General features: G+C 36.7%; 1 protein-coding gene across 2 annotated transcripts in view; it reads right to left on the reverse strand.

The window, feature by feature from the left end:
* Positions 1 to 1654: 1654 nt before the first annotated feature.
* The window catches only part of HDX (highly divergent homeobox), a 211569-nt gene continuing 188871 nt past the window's right edge, over positions 1655 to 24352 (reverse strand). For both annotated transcript variants that reach the window (XM_086386237.1, XM_086386238.1), the window contains 2 exons: positions 6583 to 6705; positions 1655 to 2327 (listed from right to left, as the gene is read on the reverse strand). In XM_086386237.1, coding sequence (XP_086242363.1) covers positions 2202 to 2327; positions 6583 to 6705 — 249 coding nt within the window. In that variant the 3' untranslated portion in view covers positions 1655 to 2201. The remainder of the gene's footprint in view (positions 2328 to 6582; positions 6706 to 24352) is intronic.

The raw sequence follows: 24352 nt of genomic DNA on the forward strand, positions 1-24352 counted from the left end.
TTATTGACTAGCTGCTGAGGTGTGACAAGTTTAATCCATAGCGTTGAAAGACGTATGAGAGAACCACCTCTTTTCACTTTGTGGCAAGAACGAAATAATAAGGGGTTTAAATTGAAGCAGGAAAAAATCAGTCTAAAGATAACCTCAACAACTAGTAAAAAGTCCTAAGAGAGACTTGAAGGCCTTGAATTTGTTCATGTTACCTTAAGAAATGTTTTTTAAGTTTGCTGTATATAGTAGGGACTTTTTATCTCATAGGGGAATTAGTGTGACTGATAAATTTAAACTTAGTATCCCAGGTTCCGTTACTCAGCCCTCTTTTCTCTAAATGGAATTTGACTTGTCAACAAGGTGTACTATACATTGTTTAAAAAGAACTATATGACTCTCAGCTAAAAGGGAGCATACCTAACAATTGAAATATTTTTGCTAACAAAGAACCATAATAGTAGAGTGGCAGCAACACTAAATCAGACAAATAGCTGACAAAGTGAAAGATTATCAATGAACCTTATTTATTTGTGTGTGGTGGAGGGGCATTTTAAGTCAAAGACATCCATGACTGCCTTTCTGTATTCATAAGTTGGCATCTGTGAATTCCAAGATCAAAGTTGGCTTTACTTACAAATTATGAAATATCTGACATAGAAACTTGATGGTCAAAAGTGCCGTCTAGCTACTTTATTAATCTTTTAAGTATAAGTGAAAGTGAAAGTGAAAGTGAAGTCGCTCAGTCGTGTCTGACTCTTTGCGACCCCATGGACTGTAGCCTATTAGGCTCCTCCGTCCATGGGATTTTCCAGGCAAGAGTGCTGGAGTGGATTGCCATTTCCTTCTCCAGGGGATCGTCCAGACCCAGGAAGATCTTTTAAGTATAGATAGCAATTTAACCATATGATACAGTTCCACACTGCCAGCTCACAAATATGTGATATTGTGTGCACAGGGAGAAACTGGCATTTTCCCTTCTATAGGTTTTGGTAATGTGGTCTGGTACCCTGGAAGGGAAGGTCTGCAAAAAATTGTGTTGTGCCATCTGGTACCCACTAATAGAACAACTGGGTAGAATGCCCATTTTAGGAGTGTACTCATAGAATAGTATTCAGGAAATTCAGAGAACTGTGATTCACAACCAAAGTGGTATAATTCTTTTGGGTAGTTTCCTTGGGCTGATAACTCTGTGCAAGGCTCATATGGAAATGAGCTAAATTTGGTGGCAAAGCTCAGTGACTAGATTAAAAAAAAAGAAAACTCAGTGGCTTACCTTGACTTCCTGTTTCATAAAATCTAAGAACTGAAAAAATATTATGATGACGGTGATAAACTTATAATACTTGTGCAACATTTCATCTAAGTTAGTTATACAAATTTAGTAGTAGAATGTGAATCTTATCAATATTTGTCACTTGCAGCAATAAAGAGTTCTCATTAAGATGAATCTTTTACAACATTTTGTTTCTATACATTTAACAATTTATTTGACTTCATGTTGGTTAAATTACTTTTCCATAATGCTCTTCCTCCTCCCCCCAAATATTTGGGTTAATAATGGAAGAATGTCAATATTTTGCAATTTGTGTACTAGTAATCACTTCAATTTTCAATCATTAACTTAAGTCGAAATTTCACAGAAGTTTAAAAATGAGCCCCAAGATTTATCTAGGTTAAAACATTTTTAATGTTTTGTTTTCAATTTTCAGCCTACTTTCCTGAGTAAAAGTGTATGTGGATGACAGGAAAAGGAGAGAGGAAGGAAGATGTAATGGTTACAAAAAGAAGACTAGTCAAGCTTCAGTAACTTGATAAACTATGTTGAAATATCTTTTTGTGTCTCTGGTCAAAGCTATTACTAAAACTAAGATTCATCTATAAAACAAACAAACAAAAAAGAACTTTCAGAAATTAGGCGTTATGCATTTCCTAGCTAAACTGCTCAAAATTAAATACATTTTCCTCCAGAGTTCCATCAGTTTGGAAAAAAACTCTCAAACAATGCTTTTAAATTTTACAAACTTTTTTTTGTACCATAAGTACCATTTTGCACTACAGCCATTATATCTGGTTCATCCTTCACAGAATACATTGCTTCAACAATATATTTTTCCAACTGAAGAATTTTGGGGCAGCACAATGCAACTATCTTGAAATGCATACCTGTTGGGTAGCCAAAAGGCTGTATCATATATCCCTCCCCACCCCAATCACAAACTGTCTGAGGCATTTTTCTCTGATAAAGAAGACACACTGAATGAGGTATCATCAGGCTCCGGCGAGGCATGATTGAAATCCATCTCTTCTAATTCAGGAGGTAAATCTGACAGCAATGCCTAAGTCAGAAAAATCAATTGTTTTGAATTAGTATTTGGACATATTTTTCCAACTTTATAGTTGTGGTCCTTTCACATTGATTTATTCTTACAGATTTAAAGAAAGGAGCATTTCTCTCTCAGAACTTTATACAACATCTTTTCTAAGAGAAAAACTCATCATATACTATTAAGGAAGTAATAAAATATTAGATCTTGAGAGTGTGGATTATGTAGAGTGCAACCTACAAACAGGGAGTAAGGAGAGAAATGAGCAACTACTCTGAACCAAATGCTCTGAAGTGTCTGAGATAAGTGATTTTCATACCAGTTTTGATTGTTCAGTGATCACTGCTAGAGGACTTTAAAATTGTATATAACTTATTAAAATACCCCTGCCCGGTTATACTGTCCATCACACTAAAATACAGTTCACAAGACTATTTTGAACTTCAGTGGGAGAAATAATAAAGCAATTAGGGGAAAAGTTCAGCTATTCTATTTTAGATAAAATTTTAGCATTTTAAAAGTCCAAGTGATTTTTTTTTTCTTTCCTTAGGCTATGGTCAAGCATTCACAAAGGCTCTGCTGAACCAGTGAATTTGGCTGTGTAATGATGTTTCTAGAGGATTGCTCATCTATCTTTTGGAGTAATTAAGATAAGGGAAGAGCCATGAACTAAGTTTTGCCATGGTGTAATTGTTCCATCTGGAGTTGCAGAACATGCATTCATACTAGAGAAATAAATAATCAAGTTTTATCTGGCTGGCAGTGCTGATGTGCATTTGACCATCAGAAATGGCAAACTAAATGAATGATTTGCTGCTCCCAATACTAAAAATAATGTAACGTATTTCGACAATATTTAGACAACATTAGTTGTAGTGTTAGCTTTGGGTGCAATAGTAAAAAAAAGATCCAGTGCAGGTTTGCTTCTACCCAAATAATGAACAGAAAGACAGGGCATGTTAGAGAACACATGAAATCCACTGTTGAAATAAGACAGTACTCTCCTATTCTCTTTATTAAAAGAAGTGACAGTTGTAAATCCTATAGTTTTTTGTTTTAGAGCAGAGAGGAAAGATTAGAACTTTTTGTCAGGCTGCAAAAGGAAAGGCTAACTCCTGTCTGTACAAAAATTTATTTATTTTCTGCTATTAAATGGTTCATGAACTTCTTGGTGAAATTGAGAGTACTGTTTACAAAGCAGTCATCTAAAGGTACTACATGCTTTCTAAGGTTTCTAGGTTGTTGTAATAGGGCACAGAACCATTTTCTTCTAGGTCAGTTGTTTACCACTAACCCAGTATAGTACAACAAAGCCTTTGCTGACAATGGTTGATCATAGTTTATGAGAAATACATCACTGGATTTATTTCACTTTGCAAGTGCAAAGAAGCCATATTAAAGAGGGCAAAGTGTTCCAATGAACAAAGCCTAGCTTACTGGAGAGTCATATAGGTGAGTAGACTTAAAGACACTTAAATTGTAGTGGGGAGACCTTCAAATCAAAGAACACTACTATGTATTTCTTTGTCATTGCATTTAATGTAGTTGCCAGACCAAAATCAGTACAGTATGAAATAGGAAAACTTTAATATCTGGGACAGAACGAGGCACTACTAATGCATGGGGTCCATTTAAAAATATTCCTTTTCGATATCTTTCTGGATTGCAACACTGGCACCTTGAACAAATGTTCAGATTTTGTCAGTTGCTAGAACTGTCTTTTTCATAGACTAAAGTGAACACAATGAACTTGCTTCACTCCAGGTTCTCTACCAGTCAGAGTGTGACCTACTGCCATTCTTCCCAAGAGATTATAACACTTCCCCCAATAGAATAGAATCACATAGTGAATTATCAAGGGAAGAAAGATCATAACTAATGACTTAGTACAGTGCTGACAACATTATTTTTTTTAAAATCTCTATTGGTTTGGATAATCTAATATTCAGTCAGACATTATCATATATTTTCAAATCCTGGACTGCTTCATGGGGGCAAAATACTCTGTGGACCACTCATCTCACTCAACTTACCCAAATCAAGATTAACAGAAAAACAGAATTCTAAAATGAGAAACCAATGACACAATGATTCTCTTTTATTAGGCAGAATAAAAATCAAGTCCTTCCAGAAATAAACCTTTAAGCATTTCATAGAGTAAAGATCAGTAATTTATGAGCTGACTTGGGTAACTTTTGTGCTGGTATCTTCTATATTTTTAGACCGTATTTGGAGATCCATTATACTCAATCTCAAGTACAAAAATCAGTATTTTGTACTTGGATGCTGATTATATAGGCTATGATTTTCAGTACAATTTTTGTATAACTATCTCTTCCCCCTCCCTCAGCCAATGTTTTGTCCATATCTTAGTTCATCAGCCTTTTTTCAGAGGAAAAGTAGAAGAAAAGGGCAAAAGTAAAATGTACAATAGGTACTTTTCTTATTTTTTAGTGGTTTTGGGGGAAGGATAAAGCCAGGTTAGAATAAAAAAATAAAATGCAGCTTGTGTGCTATTCCTAGCTATAAAAAGTCATAGACAACTGTGAATAAGCTGACCACACAACTCTGAAATACAAACCATGCATGACTTTTAGGACTAGGACAACACTCCAAATTACTCCCATATTGAACCTAATTCTACTTTTCCTTTCTTTAATATTAATGTAATTAAAAATTACAGTTCTTTGGGGAACAAATTCAAGACTATCATCTTATTCATTTCAAATCTGTACTTTAGATTCCTAAAAAAAAATACATTTTCAATATGCCATAGAATATGCTTAGCTCACATAATAAACCAAAATGCTTAAATAAAACTGTCAAATATGACTGGTAACTACCATCTTGGGATGTCTGTGTGTGTACAGAATGGGGAGAGCACAATTCATGAAACTGGACGCATAATATACATGCTAGATTAAGCCTCATGAGTAAATTATAGCTTAAATTTTGTGGTTCAGTACTTTGATGAAATATATAAAGACATTTTCCTTATGAAAAGCAGGAGAATTCTGGGATGCTAAGACTAATCTTTTTCCTTGGAAATGACTGGAATAGGCTACATACATCTTGCTTGGATATAAGGAATAAATGCTTGTACTCTAGCTGAATAGAAACCACTGAGACTGCTTCCTAATTAAGGCTTACCTGTGTAATATACTACTTACATTGAATTTCTCTGACAATCAGGAATCAACATGGTAGTCCACAACTCAGAGGCATATTTGGTATCATTTAGTATTAAATATAACATATTTAGTATTAAATATAACATTTAACATAATTCTATATTCTTTTTTTTTTTTTTTTTTAGGTTACCCTGGTGGCTCAGATGGTAAAGAATGTGCCTGCAATGCAGAAGACCCGAGCTTGATCCCTGGGTTGGGAAAACCTCCTAGAGTAGGAAATGGCACCCCATTCCAATATTCTTGCCTGGGAAATCCCAAGGAAAGAGGAGCCTGGCAAGCCACAGTTTACAGGGTTGCAAAGAGTCAGACATGACTGAGTGACACTAACATATTCCTTTTTAGCAAGATTAATAAATTATTACACAAATTTTAACAGAAAAAGTGAGGCAGAAAATGTAATCTGGGAAGAATTTGCCAAAAAAAAAAAAAAAAATCCACAGTGACAAACACAAGACATTTCATTTCATCTTTGGGGTAGTGGAATCAAACACTATAGTTAAATTGGGAAAAGTAAATGCTGCACTGTGGTTACAAAGAATTTCACAAAGTAATTTTAATTGTTTTAGTGATGTGCAACATATCATGAAATAGAAGGTATTCAAACACCTGTGAACTTTAGTAGGGGCTGTAAGGTAACTGAAATCCAGAAGAGAGGCAAATGCCTCACTTCTTTCATTCACAGGAGGTCCTAAAATATGTGCCTCTCCAGTTAGTGTAACCCCATCTTTACAACTGTTTTGAGAATTTCTTTAAAATTAATTAAATGAAAAAATATGTACAAGATAGAGAATAGAGTCAATAATTATATTTTAAAAATTTTAAATGTTTTGCTTACTTGATACTGGCTTGGAATTAACAAAGTATGTTAATCATTTTGATTTTCCACTAAAGCAGCACACAAAATCTGAGTATTTATTCCCAAGAAAGCTATATTAACAAGTCAGGAGGTAACAAATCCTCCCTTGATGACAAGCAGGAATGAGGTATAAAAATGAAAAGAATATGAAGAACCCAAGTGTGACTTGCCACTTTTCAACATTTTATGTTATAATTTACTATTCTCTTCTGTTGCTTACCTGTTGTTGTTCCTTATTGTCAGCTTTTATAGCTAGTATCAAGCTTCTTACAAATGTCTGAAGTTTAAAATTTTTTTGCTTCTGAATCTCTAACTCATTTTCAATGAATCTGACTTCTTCATTCTGAAGGAGAAAGCATCAAATAATAAATTACTCTGTGCAAACCTAGGACTACACATGTTTGATGCACAATAAAACTTTTAAAAAGCAATCAAATTATAGAGACAATAAAAAGATAAAAGTTTAGCATAAAGGATTCTAAAACACAGAAGTAAATTATCCTATTACTCAAAGGCTGCCTTTTAAGCAAATCACCAACAGAAAATAATCTGCAAGGTCAAAAATCCAATCAAATAAATTCAGGTAAGAGAAAAATCAAGAAGCAGTTCCCTTCTTGGAAAGACTCATCCTACAGTAAACCTAATTAGCATTCAGATTAGGATTAAGAATAGATAGAGCCCAATTTACCCCAAGTAAAGAGCAATAGCAGATGCAGTAATGCTGAACGTATCATTCACAAAGTCAAACACTGAGAAGTAAAAAGGTTATTATTCTGTAACAAAGAGGGACTGAAATTTTTCATAAGACTATCAAATAGTTTGCTGAACCCCCCACCCTTATGTAAGAGTCTGTTATTCAGAAAATATCTCGAAATTTACAATGATTTGAAACTCAGTCTCTCTTCACTATTTTTCCTAGTTGTGTAGGAAAAGAAAAATAAACTAGGTTTGGGAGGATTTTAGTGTCAGACCTACTGATAATTGTGTAAACTAGGGCAGGACAATTAACCTGTGATTGTATATACTCGTCAATAAAATGGATATAATACTAGTAATCATTGGCAATTCTAGATTGAGGGTTATAAGGGTCAAATAAGATAATGGCCATGAAATTGCTCTATATAGATTTACTATTTAAGCTACAGAAGTTAAGAACATGTGATATTGGTGAAAGTGTGGACATATAGATCAATGGACACAATAGAGAGTTCAGAAATATATATTATATATTGCATTATATGTGTATATATATGTACACACACATGCAAATTTGGTTGACTTTTGATTAAGATGCTGAGGTAATCCAATGCACAAAGAATAATCTTTCAACATTTCAAAAAAGAGTGGTTGAAAACTTGTAAATCCATACCCCCTTCAAAAAAGATTATCAAACCTTAACTCACATAATATACAAAATATAATGAGAAGTGGATACCAGACCTAAATGTAAAACCAAAAACTATAAAACTTCTAGAGGAAAACTGAGGGAAAACTCTCTATGTCCTTGGGTTAGGCAAAAAAATTTCAATAAGACACAAAAATCATGAAACTTAAAGAATTCATTAAAAAAAGAGAAATCCCACATCATTGCTTTTCAAAAGATACTATTAAGAAAATGAAAATACAAGCTATATATTAGGATGAAAAATTTGTAAATCACAAATACAATAAAGGACTTGTATTCAGGATGCATAAAGAGCTCTTATAGAACAAATATAGGACCACCAACAGAATAAAAATCAGGTGAAATATTTGAACATACAATTTATCAAAGAAGATATAAGAGTGACCAATAAACACTTGAAAATGTTTGATATTGTTTGTCATAAAGGAAATGCAAATTAAAACCACAAAGAGATGCTACCACCAACATACTGTTGTTGTTGATGTTCAGTCACTCAGTCTTGTCTGACTCATTGTGACTCCATGGACTGCAGCATGCCAGGCTTCCCTGACCTTCATCATCTCCTGGAGTTTGCTCAAAATCATGTCCTTTGAGTCAGGGATGCTATCCAGCTATCTCATCCTCTGTCATCCCCTTTTCCTCCTGCCTTCAGTCTTTCTCATCATGATCTCCCAGCATCAGGCCAAAGTATTGGAGCTTCAAATTCAGCATCAGTCCTTCCAATGAATATTCAGGATTGATTTCCTTTAGGATTGACTGGTTTGATATCCTTGCTCTCCAAGGGACTCTCAAGAGTCTTCTCCAGCATCACAGTTCAAAAGCATGAATTCTTCAGCATTCTTCTTTATGGTACAAATCTCACATCCATCCATGACTACTGAAAAAACTAAAGCTTTGACTAAACGGACCTTCATTGGCAAAGTGATACCTCTGCTTTTTAATACCCTGTCTAGGATTGTTATAGCTTTTCTTCTAACGAGCAAGCATCTTTTATTTTCACGGCTTTAGTCAACCATTTTAAGTAATTTTTGAGCTCAAGAAAATAAAGTCTGTCTCTGTTTCTCTTGTTTCCCAATCTATTTGCCATGAAGTGATGGGACCGGGTGCCATAATCTTAGTTTTTTGAATGTTGAGTTTTAAGCCAGCTTTTTCAGTCTCCTCTTTCACCTTCACCAAGAGATTTTTTAGTTCCTCTTTGCTTTCTGCCTTTAGGGTGGTGTCATTTGCACATGTCATCTGCACTATTTCTCTTGGCAATCTTGATTCCAGTTGTGCTTCATTCAGCCCTGTATTTTGCATGATATAGTCTACATATAAGTTAAATAAGCAGAGTGATAATTACATCCTTGACATACTCCTTTCCTAATTTTGAACCAGTCCATTGTTCCATGTTCTGTTGTATAAACTATTGCTTCTTTACATGCATACAGGTTTCTCAGGAGGCAGGTAAGGTGGTCTGGTATTCCCAGAAACATACTACAATAGATTATGTTAAAGAGACTGACAGTAGCAAGTGCTGATGAGAAGAATGTGGAGCAATTAAAAGTCTCATATTTTGTTGGTGGAAGGGTAAAGCCATACAGCCACTTTGGGAAATGTCTTGCAGTTTCTTATAAAATTAAATATAGCCTTTCTTACCATTTGACTCAGCAATCCTACTCTTAAGTATTTACCCAAGGGATGTGAAAATACATGTCTACAAAAAGACATACATGAATATTCATAGCAGCTTTATTTATAATAGCCCCAAACTAGATGTAACACAAATGTTCATCATCAGATGAATAATACATTGTGGTCATGTTTACACAATTGTGTCCAATGTCAAAACTAAATGTATGAAAAGATGAATTTTATTATACATAAATTATTATATCAAAAACATTATTAAAAATTATTAGCCAGCTAATAATTGAAAATAAGCTATGAGCATCCTCTGCAACTGGAGAACCTGTCTCAAAGAGAATAGCAGGAACTTTAACATCATTTGCTCAAAAAGCTACAGAAAATATATTAAAAATTGTTAATTCCATGGGCATACCTTTTACAATTGAGAGGATACAGTTGTATTAACCACATTCAATCTATGGACATGCTTACTGCATCAGTTATATCAATACAATTTAGAACTTATTTACCCTAATAAAATGGCTTCCTTTTCAGATCATTTAATATCAAGTGAATGATCTGCAAATGATTCAAGCTAAATTCTTTATTTAAAGGCATTCTACAGTAATCTAAATTATAGGTAAGCATTATAATAAAATTTCACTTGTTCCTGCCATAATACATTTGACTAATTCTAAACATTTTATTTTATTAATATTTATTGTCAGAACAACAGTATTAGTAAAGTACTGGTCAGGAAGTCTTTTTGAATACAGAAGATATCTATCTTCATTATCCCAGTGTCTCCTTTGAAAGCACAAGTCTATCTGAGCTACACTCACTGTTCACTAGAAACATTTTAAAAACAATTCACATTTGGAGAAGTCAGGAAGCATCTTTTGTTATGCAGACCTCTAATTTCTACTCGAACCATTCCTCTTCCTTAGTATTTATGTAATGTTTTAAAACATAAATAGCTTTAAGATAATTTAATATTACAGACATTTTCTTCTTGGTGCTGTGATTTGCAAGCCTATTAAACACTTCCTATATTTCAGGAAGTGATTTGTGTGGCCTTTTAAGATTTGCCTAAGTTAATGGTTTGAGAGGAAGTAGTAAGATAAACATCAGTCACTTATTTCACAAAATAAGGCCTAGCTAATTTTTCTTATTAAAATCATCCCTGTATTTCCACTAAGTATTGTCAATTATTCTCCAAGATGACTGTAGGAAGCACTCAAGGTTTCATATGGACCAGCGCTTTGATCTTTCTTTGACAAAGGAGGCAAAAATATACAATGTAGAAAAGACAATCTCTTTAACAAGTGGTGCTGGGAAAACTAGACAATCACCTGTAAAAAATGAAACTAGAACACTTTCTAACACCATACATAAAAATAAATGCAAAATGGATTAAAGATCTAAATGTAAAACCAGAAACTATAAAACTCTTAGAGGAAAACATAGGCAGAACACTCTGACATAAATCGCAGCAAGATCCTCTATGATCCACCTTCCAGAATAATGGAAATAAAAACAAAAATAAACAAATGGGGCCTCAGTTCAGTTCAGTTCAGTCGCTCAGTCATGTCCGACTGTCTGTGACCCCATGAATCACAGCATGCCAGGCCTCCCTGTCCATCACCAACTCCCAGAGTTCACCCAAACCCATGTCCATTGAATCGATGATGCCATCAAGCCATCTCGTCCTCTGTTGTTCCCTTCTCCTCCTGGCCCCAATCCCTCCCAGCATCAGAGTCTTTTCCAATGAGTCAACCCTTCACATGAGGTGGCCAAAGTACTGGAGTTTCAGCTTTAGCATCATTCCCTCCAAAGAAATCCCAGGGCTGATCTCCTTCAGAATGGACTGGTTGGATCTCCTTGCAGTCCAAGGGACTCTCAAGAGTCTTCTCGAACACCACAGTTCCAAAGCATCAATTCTTCAGCGCTCAGCTTTCTTCACAGTCCTAATTAAACTTAAAAGCTTTTGCACCACTAAGGAAACTATAAGTAAGGTGAAAAGACAGCCTTAAGAGTGGGAGAAAATAATAGCAAATGAAGCAACTGACAAACAACTAATCTCAAAAGTATACAAGCAACTCCTACAGCTCCATTCCAGAAAAATAAATGACCCAATCCAAAAATGGGCCAAAGAATTAAGTAGACATTTCTCCAAAGAAGACATACAGATGGCTAACAAACACATGAAAAGATGCTCAACATCACTTATTATCAGAGAAATGCAAATCAAAACCATTATGAGGTACCATTTCACGCCAGTCAAAATGGCTGTGATCCAAAAGTCTACAAGCAATAAATGCTGGAGATGGTGTGGAGAAAGGGGAACCCTCTTACACTGTTGCTGGGAATGCAAACTAGTACAGTCACTCTGGAGAACAGTGTGGAGATTCCTTAAAAAACTGGAAATAGAACTGCCTTATGACCCAGCAATCCCACTGCTGGGCATACACACTGAGGAAACCAGAATTGAAAAAGACACATGTACCCCAATGTTCATTGCAGCACTGTTTATAATAGCCAGGACACGGAAGCAACCTAGATGTCCATCAGCAGATGAATGGATAAGAAAGCAGTGGTACATATACACAATGGAGTATTACTCAGCCATTAAAAAGAATACATTTGAATCAGTTCTAATGAGGTGGATGAAACTGGAGCCTATTATACAGAGTGAAGTAAGCTAAAAAGAAAAACACCAATACAGTATACTAACGCATATATATGGAATTTAAAAATATGGTAACAATAACCCTGTATACGAGACAGCAAAAGAGACTCTGATGTATAGAACAGTCTTTTGGACTCTGTGGGAGACGGTGGGATGATTTGGGAGAATGGCATTTAAACATGTATATCATATATGAAAAGAGTCGCCAGTCCAGGTTCGATGCATGACACTGGATGCTTGGGGCTGGTGCACTGGGATGACCAGAGGGATGGTACGGGGAAAGAGGAGGGAGGAGGGTTCAGGATGGGGAACACGTGTATACCTGTGGCAGATTCATGTTGATGTATGGCAAAACCAATACAACATTTTAAAGTTAAAAAATAAAATAAAATAAATTTTAAAAAAAGAAAAAAAAAGAATGGAAGAAAATAATAGCAAATGAAACAACTGACAAAGAATTAATCTCAAAAATATACAAGCAGCTCAATACCAGAAAAATAAACAACCCAATCAAAAAATGGGCCAAAGAACTAAACAGACATTTCACCAAAAAAGACATACAGATGGCTAACAAACACATGAAAAGATTCTCAACATCACTTATTATCAGAGAAATGCAAATCAAAACCGCAATGAGAGGAGTGCAAAAATGGAGGAGGAATAGGATGTGGAGACCACTTTCTCTCCAAAAAATTCATCAAAAGATCATTTGAACACTGAGAAAATTCCACAAAACAACTTCTGAACGCTAGTGAAGGACACCAGGCACCCAGAAAGACAGCCCATTGTCTTCAAAAGGAGATAAGACAAAATATAAAAGATAAAAAGAGAGACAAAAGAGTTAGGGATGGAGACCTTACCCAGGGAGGGAGTCTTAAAAGAGGAGAAGTTTCCAAACACCAGGAAACCCTCTCATGGGCAGGTCTGTGGGGAGTTTCAGAATCTCAGAGGGCAACATAACCGGGAGGAAAAAATAAATAAATAAAATCCACAGATTATGTGCCTAACCACAACTCCCAGTGAACTAGCCCAGACACTCACATCCCCCACCAGCAAGTGGGGGCTGAACAGGGAGGTGCGGGCTGAATTGCTTAGGGTAAGGACCAGGCCTGAATGCCCTGAGGAAAGTCTGAGGGAGCTAACGTTGAGATAGCAACCCAAAATGTGGGATAGCCAGAGATGGAAAAAAAAAGAAAGAATTTTCCCACGAAATGCTCTAACCTAAGTCACTGCTGGGCCCACTCACAGAACAAAGGATTGAGTGAATACCAGAGGAAAGCTAGCCAGCAGCGGACCAGCAGTGGACCGGCTCATCCCCCACCAGAGGCAGAGAGGCAGGCGGGTGAAGGCCAGAGCCAGAAGGCGAGGGGCAACCTTGACCCCAGAGGTGGCATCCTCTACCAAACTGCGAGCAGGCTCCCAGTTGCTAACCAAGTCTTCATGGGATCCTTGATGCTTGACATCCACCAGGAGGGTCGCAGCCAGAGATCAGCTCCCCAGAGGAGACACACAGCACACCTGAGACGGCGCTCCCGCTGCACATACAGGAAACTGAGCAGCTGGGATAGGGGAGGTGATAAGACTCACCGCTTACTGGGGAGTGTGCTCTCACCAAGCACCTGGTCGCCTGAGCTGTTCGGACCTGGGAAGGGCACAAAACACAGGCCCAACCGAGTCTGTGCCCTTGTGGAGTACCGAGAACCTGAACCTGGGTGGCTTAAACCCGGGAAGTGCACACAACCCAGGGCCCGCTTTAGGCAGTTCCCCTGCAGAGCAACCTGGAGCCTGAGCAGTATAGACCCGGTAAGCACACAGGTCATGAGCAGGGACAAACCCAGTGTGGCCCAGACACTGCGAGCACGCCCCACACATACCAGTGATATTTGTTTGCAGTGTTCCTCCCTCGCCGCAGCACAATTGAACAAGTGAGCCTAAATAAATGACCACCTTCGCTACCTTGTGTCAGGGTGGAAATTAGACACTGAAGAGGCGTGCAAACAGGGGAAGCCAAAATAAACAATGAAGAAGGAACTGCTTTGGAAGTGACAGGTGCAACAAATTAAAACCCTGTAGTTTGCACTGACTACATTGGAAGGGGCCTATAGACCTTGAGAAGAAGTATAAGCTGGAACAAGGAAATATCTGAAATTGAACTGACCCCACACTGCCCTCAACAGCTCCAGAGAAATTCCTAGATATATTTTACTACTATCATTTTTAATTTTTTTTTATTTTTAAGTTCTTTATTACTCCTTTAATTTTCATTTTTATAACCTACTATTACCTTGCAAAAAAAATACCCTATTTTTAAAGCTAATTTCATATGTATATTTTTTTATAATCTTTGTGATTTTTTTTAAATATTGTATTTTTGAGAGTTTAAACTCTACTCTAGATTTTTAATATTTGCTTTGTGATATTTGTTATCAATTTTGTACCTTTAGGAAACCAATCTTCAATACTCATTTTTACATAGGAATGTGATTATTGGCTTTTTTTCTCTCTCCCCTTTTGATTCTCCTTTTTCTCCCCCAGGTAACCTCTATCTCCTCTGTCCCCCTTCTCTTCTCTACTTAATTCTGTGAATCTCTTTGGGTGTTCCAGGCTGTGGAGAACACTTAGGTAACTGCTCACTGGCTAAATTGGTCTTTCTCCTTTTGACTCCCCCTCCTCTCCTCCTGGTCACCTCTGTCTCCTTCCTCCCTCTTCTCTTCTCTATGGAACTCCGTGAACCTCTCAGAGTGTTCCAGACTCTGAAGAGCAAATAGGGAATTGATTACTGGCTAGATTGCTCTCTCCCCTTTTGATTCCCCCTCTTCTCCTCCTGGTCACCTCTATCTCCCTCCTCCCACTTCTTTTCTCCATGTAACTCTTTGAACCTCTCTAGGTGTCCCTTACTGTGGAGAATTGTTTCACCATTAACCTAAATGTTCTATCACTGGTGTACTATGGATGGAGAAGTCTTGAGGCTACTGTAAGAACAAGACTGAAAGCCAGAGGCAGGAGGATTAAGTCCAAAACTTGAGAACATCAGAAAATGCCTGACTCCAGGGAACATTAATCAACAAGAGCTCATCCAAAAGTTTCCATACCTACACTGAAACCAAGCTCCACCCAAGAGCAAACAAATTTCAGAGCAAGACATACCAAGCTAATTCTCCAACAACTCAGGAACATAATCCTGAGCCTTAAAATACAGGTGGCAAAAAGTCTCACCAAACCCATAGACACCTCAAAACTCACTACTGGACACTTCATTGCACTACAGAGAGAAGAGATCCAGCTCCACCCATCAGAACACTGACACAAGCTTCCCTAACCAGGAAACCTTGAAAGCCACTCGTCCAACCCCACCAACAGGGAAGAACTTCCACAATAAAGAGGAACCACAAACTTCCAGGCTATTGAAAAGGGACACACAACACAGCAATCTAAACAAAATGAAAGACAGAGACATATTCAGCAGGTAAAGGAACATGATAAATGTCTACCAAACCAAACAAAACAGCAGGAGATAGTCTATCTGAAAGAAAATTCAGAATAATGATAGTAAAAATGATCCAAAATCTTGAAAACAAAATGGAGTTACAGATAAATAATCTGGAGACAAAGATTGAGAATATGCAAGAAAAAATTAACAAGGACCTAGAAGAAATAGAAAAGAGTCAACCAATAATGAATAATTGTCAGGAGCTGCATTAGGCATTACTGACATAATGGAGGCACGGCCCCAACTCCCTCTCCTCATCTCTCAAGTATGGTCCCAGGATGAAGAGTTAGGCCTTGTGATTCTGACTTGTTCTTTCCTTTCTTTGGTTGAGTTGGCTCAAAAGAATGTTAAGGTGCTTTAGAGAAACATGAGAAAGCACAAAGCCTTTTGCAGTTGTGCCTAGAAAATAATTTGTTCAAGGATCTTTACAAAGAATGTCCCAGGATGAGCATGTAGGCCGCAGCTTGAGGCCATGGGAAGGATTATTATCTGAGACCTGTTTGTGAAGGGAATGTTTATGGCAAAAGAAGTTTGCTGAGTTTAGGGTTTAGGATTAATTAAGAATAGCTAGAAGCCTTTTTAGGAGATAATGATCTTAAGATGCTAGGGGCAAACAGGATTTAGAAAGATAAGAAAGAAACTGAGGAATGTAGCATGAGTTACAATGTAATCACAAGTTAAGTACAGTAAATCAGGGTGGGGGAAACTAAAAACCTCTGACCTAATGCTTTTGTCAAAGTATAAAAGATAACCTGAAGCTTGAAATAAACATGTAGTCCCGTACTTCGAGTCAGAGGCTACATCATCGTCCGTCGACACTGTCCATCTCTTCAGATTGAATCCCTGGTTGCTGGAGCTGGACTCCAGCACATAATACAAAAACTGAGATCAAAAGTACTCTGGAGGGAACCAACAGTAGAGTAACTGAGGGAGAAGATAGGATAAGTGAGGCGGAAGATAGAATGGTGGAAATAAATGAAGCAGAGGGAAAAAAGAAAAAAAGAATTAAAAGAAATGAGGACAACCGCAGAGACCTCTGGAACAATGTTAAATGCCCCAACATTTGAATCATAGGAGTCCCAGAAGAAGAGACAAAAAGAAAGGCCATGAGAAAATACTTGAGGAGATAATAGTTGAAAACTTCCCTAAAATGGGGAAGGAAATACCCACCCAAGTCCAAGAAACCCAGAGAGCCACAAACAGGAAAATTCAAGGCAAAACACCCCAAGTTACATATTAATCAAATGAACGAAGATCAAACACAAAGAACAAATATTAAAAGCAGCAAGGGAAAAACAACAAATCACACTCAAGGGGATTCCCATATAGATAACAGCTGATCTTTCAATAGAAACTCTTCAAGGCAGAAGGGACCGTCAGGACATACTTAAAGTGTTGAAAGAGAAAAACCTACAAGCCAGATTAATGAACTCAGCAATGATCTCATTCAAATATGAAGGAGAAATCAAAAGCTTTACAGACAATCAAAACCTGAGAGAATTCAGCACTCCCAAACTAGCTCTTCAACAAATGCTAAAGGATCTTCTCTAGACAGGAAGCACAGAAAGTGTGCATAAACTTGAACCCAAAACAACAAAGTAAATGGCAACAGGATCATACTTATCAATAATTACCTTAAATGTAAGTGGGTTGAATGCCCCAACCAAAAGACAAACACCGGTTGAATGGATATAAAAATAAGACCCCAATATATATGTTGTCTACAAGAGACCCACCTCAAAACAAGGGACACATACAGACTGAAAGTGGAAGGGCTGGAAAAAGATATTTTACACAAATGGAGACCAAAGAAAGCAGGAGTAGCAATACTCATATCAGATAAAATAGACTTTGAAATAAAGCCTGTGAAAAGAGACAAAGAAGGACACTACATCATGATCAAAGGATCAATCCACGAAGAAGATATAACAGTTATAAATATATATGCACCCAACATAGGAGCACCACAGTATGTAAGGCAAATGCTAACATATATGAAAGGAAAAACTAACAGTAACACAATAATAATAGGAGACTTTAATACCCTATTCAAACCCATGGATAGATGAACTAAACAGAAAATTAGCAAGGAAACAAAAACTTTAAATGATACAATGGACCAGATAGACCTAATTGATATCTATGGGATATTTCACCCCGAAATAATTAATTTCACCTTTTTCTCAAGTCTACACGGAACCTTCTCCAGGATAGACCACATCCTGGGACATAAATCTACCCTTGGTAAATTAAAAAATTGAAATCAGCTCAAGCATCTTTTCTGATCACAAAGCAGTGAGATTAGATGTCAACCACAGGGGGGGAAAAAAAAAACTATTAAAAATACAAACATATGGAAGCTAAAAACACACTTCTGAATAATAAACAAATCACAGAAGAAATAAAAAAAAATCAAAATATGCATAAAAAGGAATGAAAATGAACACAGAACAACCTTTGGGATTCAGTAAAAGCAGTGCTAAGGGGAAGGTTCATAGCAATACAAGCCTACATCAAGAAACAGGAGAGAAATCAAATAAATAACCTAACTGTACACCTAAAGCAACTAGAAAAAGAAGAATGAAGAACCCCAGGGTTAGTAGAAGGAAAGAAATCATAAATATTAGGGCAGAGATAAATATAAAAAGAACAAAGGAGACCATAGCAAAAATCAACAAAGCTAAAAGCTGGTTCTTTGAGAAGATAAATAAAATAGACAAACTGTTAGCCAGACTCATCAAGAAACAAAGGGAGAAGAATGTAACCAACAAAATTAGAAATGAAAATGGAGAAATCACAATGACAACATAGAAATACAAAGGATCATAAGAGACTACTATCAGCAACTATATGCCAATAAAATGGACAACTTTGATGAAATGGACAAATTCTTAGTATAACTTTCTAAAACTGAACCAGGAAGGAAAAGAAAATCTTAAGAGACCCATCACAAGCACAGAAATTGAAACTGTAATCAGAAATCTTCCAAAAAACAAAAGCCCAGGACCAGATTGCTTTACAGCTGAATTCTATCAAAAACTTAATTAAGAGCTAAAACCTATCCTACTCAAACTCCTCCAGAAAATTGCAGAGGAAGCTAAACTTTCAAACTCATTCTATGAGGTGACCATCACCCTAATACCAAAACTGGACAAAGATGCCACAGACAAAAAAAAAACTACAGGCCAATATCACTGATGAACATAGATGCAAAAATCCTCAACAAAATTCTAGCAAACAGAATCCAACAACATATTAAGAAGATCATACATTGTGACCAAGTGGGCTTTTTCCCAGGGATGCAAGGATTTTTAAATATCGCAATTCAATCAATGTGATACACCATATTAACAAATTAAATTATAAAAACCATATGATTATCTCATTAGATGCAGAAAAAGCCTTTGACAAAATTCAACATTCATTTATGATAAAATCCCTTCAGATAGCAGACATAGAAAGAACATACCTCAATATAATAAAAGTCATATATGATAAACCCACAGCAAACATTATCCTCAATGGTGAAAAACTGAAAGTGTTTCCTGTAAGTCAGGAACAAGACAAGGATATCCACTCTCACCGCTACTATTCAACATAGTTTTGTAAATTTTAGCCACAGCCATCAGAGAAGAAAAAGAAGTAAATGGAATCCAGACTGGAAAAGAAATAAAACTCTCACTGTTTGCAGTTGACATGATCCTCTACATAGAAAACCCTAAAGACTCCACCAGAAAATTACTAGAGCTAATCAATGAATACAGTAAAGTTTCAGGATATAAAACTAACACTCAAAAAACCATTGCATTCCTATACACTAACAATGAGAATACAGAAAAGAAATTAAGGAAACAATTTCATTCACCATTACAATGAAAAGAATAAAATACTTAGGAATAAATCTAAAGAAATAAAAATCTTGTATATAGAAAACTATAAAACACTGATGAAAGAAATCAAAGCTGACACAAATAGAGTAATATTCCATGTTCATGGATTGGAAGAATCAATATAGTGAAAATGAGTATACCACCCAAAGCAATTTATCGATTCAATGCAATGCCTATTAAGCTACCAACAGTATGCAGATGACACCACCCTTATGGCAAAAAGTGAAGAGCAACTAAAAAGCCTCTTGATGAAAGTGAAAGTGGAGAGTGAAAAAGTTGGCTTAAAGCTCAACATTCAGAAAATGAAGATCATGGCATCTGGTCTTATCACTTCATGGGAAATAGATGGGGAAACAGTGGAAACAGTGTCAGACTTTATTTTTTGGGGCTCCAAAATCATTGCAGGTGGTGACTGCAGCCATGAAATTAAAAGATGCTTACTCCTTGGAAGGAAAGTTATGACCAACCTAGATAGCATATTCAAAAGCAGAGACCAAAGGTTCGTCTAGTCAAGGCAATGGTTTTTCCTGTGGTCATGTATGGATGTGAGAGTTGGACTGTGAAGAAGGCTGAGCACTGCAGAATTGATGCTTTTGAACTGTAGTGTTGGAGAAGAGTCTTGAGAGTCCCTTGGACTGCAAGATCCAACCAGTCCATTCTAAAGGAGATCAGCCCTGGGATTTCTTTGGAAGGAATGATGCTAAAGCTGAAACTCCAGTACTTTGGCCACCTCATGTGAAGAGTTGACTCATTGGAAAAGACTCTGATGCTGGGAGGGATTGGGGGCAGGAGGAGAAGGGGACGACAGAGGACAAGATGGCTGGATGGCATCACTGACTCAATGGACGTGAGTCTGAGTGAACTCCATGAGTTGGTGATGGACAGGGCGGCCTGGCGTGCTGTGATTCATGGGGTCGCAAAAAGTGGGACACGACTGAGTGACTGAACTGAGAACAAATAATTTCACAATTTGTATGGAAATACAAAAAACCTTGAATAGCAAAAGCAATCTTGAGAAAGAAGAATGGAGAATCAACCTGCAAGACTTCAGGCTGTACTACAAAGCTACCGTCATCAAGACAGTATGGTACTGGCACAAAGACAGAAATATAGATCAATGGAACAAAATAGATAGCCCAGAGATAAATCCGCACACCTATGGACACCTTATCTTTGACAAAGGAGGCAATAATATACAATGGAGAAAAGACAATCTCTCCAACAAGTGGTGCTAGGAAAACTGGTCAACCACTTGTAAAAAATGAAACTAGAACGCTTTTAACACCATACACAAAGATAAACTGAAACTGCATTAAAGATCTAAATGTAAGACCAGATCTAAACTACAAAACTCCTAGAGGTAAACATAGGCAAAACACCCTCTTACATAAATCATAGCAGGATCTTCTATGAGCCACTTCCCAGAGTAATGGAAATAAAAGCAAAAATAAATAAATGGGACCTAATTAAACTTAAAAGTTTTTGCAAAAAGAAGGACACTATAAGCAAGGTGAAAAGACAGCCTTCAGAATAGGACAAAGTATTAGCAAATGAAGCAACTGACAAAGAATTAATCTCAAAAATATACAAGCAGCTCCTGCAGCTCAATTCCAGAAAAATAAGAGACCCAATCAAAAAACTAGACCCAAAAGAACTACACAAACATTTCTCCAGAGAAGACATACAGATGGCTAAAAAACACACAAAAAGATGCTCAACATAGCTCATTGTCAGTTAAATGCAAATCAAAACCATCTCACCCCAGTCAGAATGGCTGATATCAAAAGTCTACAAACAATAAATTCTGGAGAGGTTGTGGAGAAAAAGGAACGCTCTTACACTGTTGATGGAAACGCAAACTAGTACAGCCACTATGGAGAACACTGTAGAGATTCCTTAAAAAACTGGAAATAGAAGTGCCATATGACTCAGCAATCCCACTGCTGGACATACACATGGAGGAAACCAGAATTGAAAGAGACACATGTACCCTAATGTTCATTGCAGCACTGTGTATAATAGCCAGGACATGGAAGCAACCTAGATGTCCATTGGCAGATGAATGGATAAGAAAGCAGTGGTACATATACACAATGGAATATTACTCAGCTATTAAAAAGAATGCTTTTGAATCAGTTCTAATAAGGTGGATGAAACTGGAGCCTATTATACAGAGCGAAGTAAGTCAGAAAGAAAAATCGCAAAACAGTATACTAATGCATGTATATGGAATTTAGAAAGATGGTAATGATGACCCTATATGCAAGACAGCAAAAGAGACACAGACTTTTGGACTCTGTGGGAGAAGGTGAGAGTGGGATGATTTGAGAGATTAGCATTGAAGCATGTATATTATCATATGTGAAATAGATCACCAGTCCAGTTTCAATGCATGAGATAGGGTGCTCAGGGCTGGTGCACTGGGATGATCCTGAGTGAAGGGATGGGGAGGGAGGTGGGAGGGGTGTTCAGGATGGGGGACACATGAACACCCATGGCTGATTCATGTGAATGTATGGCAAAACCCACCACAATATTGTAAAGTAATTAGCCTCCAATTAAATAAAAAGTATATAAATAAACATTAAAAAAACAGAAAAAAAATACACAATGAGGTACCATCTCATTGAGAATGGCTATCATCACAAAGTCTACAAACAATAGATGCTGGAGAGGAAGGAGAAAAGGGAACCCTCTTACAATGTTGTTTGGAATGCAAACTAGTACAGCCACTATGGAGAACAGGGTGGAGATTCCTTAAAAAACTGGAAATAGAACTGCCATATGACCCAGCAATCCCACTGCTGGGCATACACACCAAGGAAACCAGAATTGGAAGAGACACATGTCCCCCAATGTTCACTGCCACACTGTTTAAAATAGCTAGGACATGGAAGCAACCTAGATGTCTATTGGCAGATGAATGGATAAGAAAATGTGGTATGTATACACAATGGAATATTACTCAGCTATTAAAAAGAATGCTTTTGAATCAGTTCTAATGAGGTGGATGAAATTAGAGCCTATTATACAGAGTGAAGTAAGCCAGAAAGAGAAACACCAATACAGTATATAAACTTGTATATAAGGAATTTAGAAAGATGTATTGATGACCCTATGTGAAAGACAGCAAAAAGACAAAGATGTATAACACAGACTTTTGGACTCTGTGGGAGATGGTGAAGGTGGGACAGTATGAGAGTATAGCATTGAAATATGTGTATGACCAAATGCAAGATAGATGACCAAATGCAAGATTCATGACCAGTGCAAGTTTGATGTATGAAGCAGGGCACTCAAAGCTGGTGCCCTTGGGCAAACCAGAGGGCTGGTGTGGGGTGGGAGGTGGGAGGAGGGTTCAGGATGGTGGGACACATGTACACCCATGACTGATTCATGTAGATGTATGGCAAAAAAAACACCATGATATTGTCAAGTGATTAGCCTCCAATTAAAATAAATAAATTAATGTTTTTAAAATGACAGCTAAACCTGAAGTGTTATGACATAGCTAATCATGCCTGAGAAACTGAGCTTATTCACTTGTCTCACAAGCATTTCAGATTAGTTAGAATTCCTAGTAATATGGATTCCTGGCAAATATCTCAATCAGAAACTCCACTATGACAATACTGAATATTGATGGTTGTATAGTAGTAATTTCCAAATGCAAAAATAAAACACTTGCATATTAAATGAACACTTGAGCAATAATGTTAAATATATTTCCAAAGAAAACTAATTTATTCTAGGAACTTGTTACTGGATCCTTATGACTTAGGCACTAGATCAGGTAACATATACATGAGTAAGATATGTATCTGACTTTAAGAAACTTATGGTGAATATATTCAAGAAATCAACAAAATGATTCTGAACCCTAAAGAAAGGAGACTAGCATGTGTGAACAAAGAGAATAAAATGACGTTCTTTGAAGGAAGATCAAATTTCCAAACTGGTAAGGGTATCTTAAATCAACGTACTGAAATCAGCAATGAGAACTGCTATATGAGGTTTCACTTATAGTTATTTCAGAATTAAAGTGACAAAATTCACTGATGAAGTGAACTGAAATATCTTGAATAATGATTATAGAGAGACATATTTTCTATATAGGTGCTAATTTTTAAGAGTTAAATAAAAGTTTGTATAGAATGAAGATGTGTTATAAAAGATATCTTAATAAGGGAGCAAAAAACCCCTTGTTTCTACAGCATTCACCAAAATGGAAAACACTGAATCTTTAAATGTCCTTTAGAATTCAATGAAAATGATAACTGATATTTCTGGACTGGATACTCTGGCTTGCTGATGTCTTCAGCTTCAAACCTTTCAAGTGAGCTGGTACCCCAGCAGAAAAAGGTCCTGGAAAGAACCCTCTGAGTTCTGGGACCAGTCCTATCTGACCTGTTTGAGAGTACTGAGTAGAGTACACTTAATAGCTGTGCAACCTAGTCCTCTAATCTGTAGTTTCCATAGCTTGTGCCAAGTGATGGTTTGCAAAGCCATTTAAACCCTGAACTGGACATTTATAAATGTTATATGACCATGAAGGAGAGATAAGAATGATCTCTTGTACTTCAAAACCAACAACTTTATAATTATATTTGTTAAAATATAGTTTAAATACAGGATTATATTGTGGTTTTGGATCACTTAGAAAATAAATTTCAAAAAATAATTTCCTTCTGTGTTTACAACGTTCAATATTTTGAAGTCTGACATGTCATGAACAGTTGAAAAACAGAATCTGTTGAATTACATAGCTTTCAATTATAGTAAAACTGAGAAGGTTAATGACAGCTGCTGTCTTTCTGATTAAATGTTATGTTTTGTTAACATTTTAAGATTACTATTCTCTATGAAAAAAATAACTCTGGTCAAAATTTCAGAAGATCCCAAAGTTAC

The sequence above is a fragment of the Bos grunniens genome, chromosome X, assembly GCF_055505025.1.
Source record: "Bos grunniens cultivar Pamir isolate PY7600 chromosome X, Bosgru_T2T1.0, whole genome shotgun sequence".
NCBI lineage: Eukaryota > Metazoa > Chordata > Mammalia > Artiodactyla > Bovidae > Bos > Bos grunniens.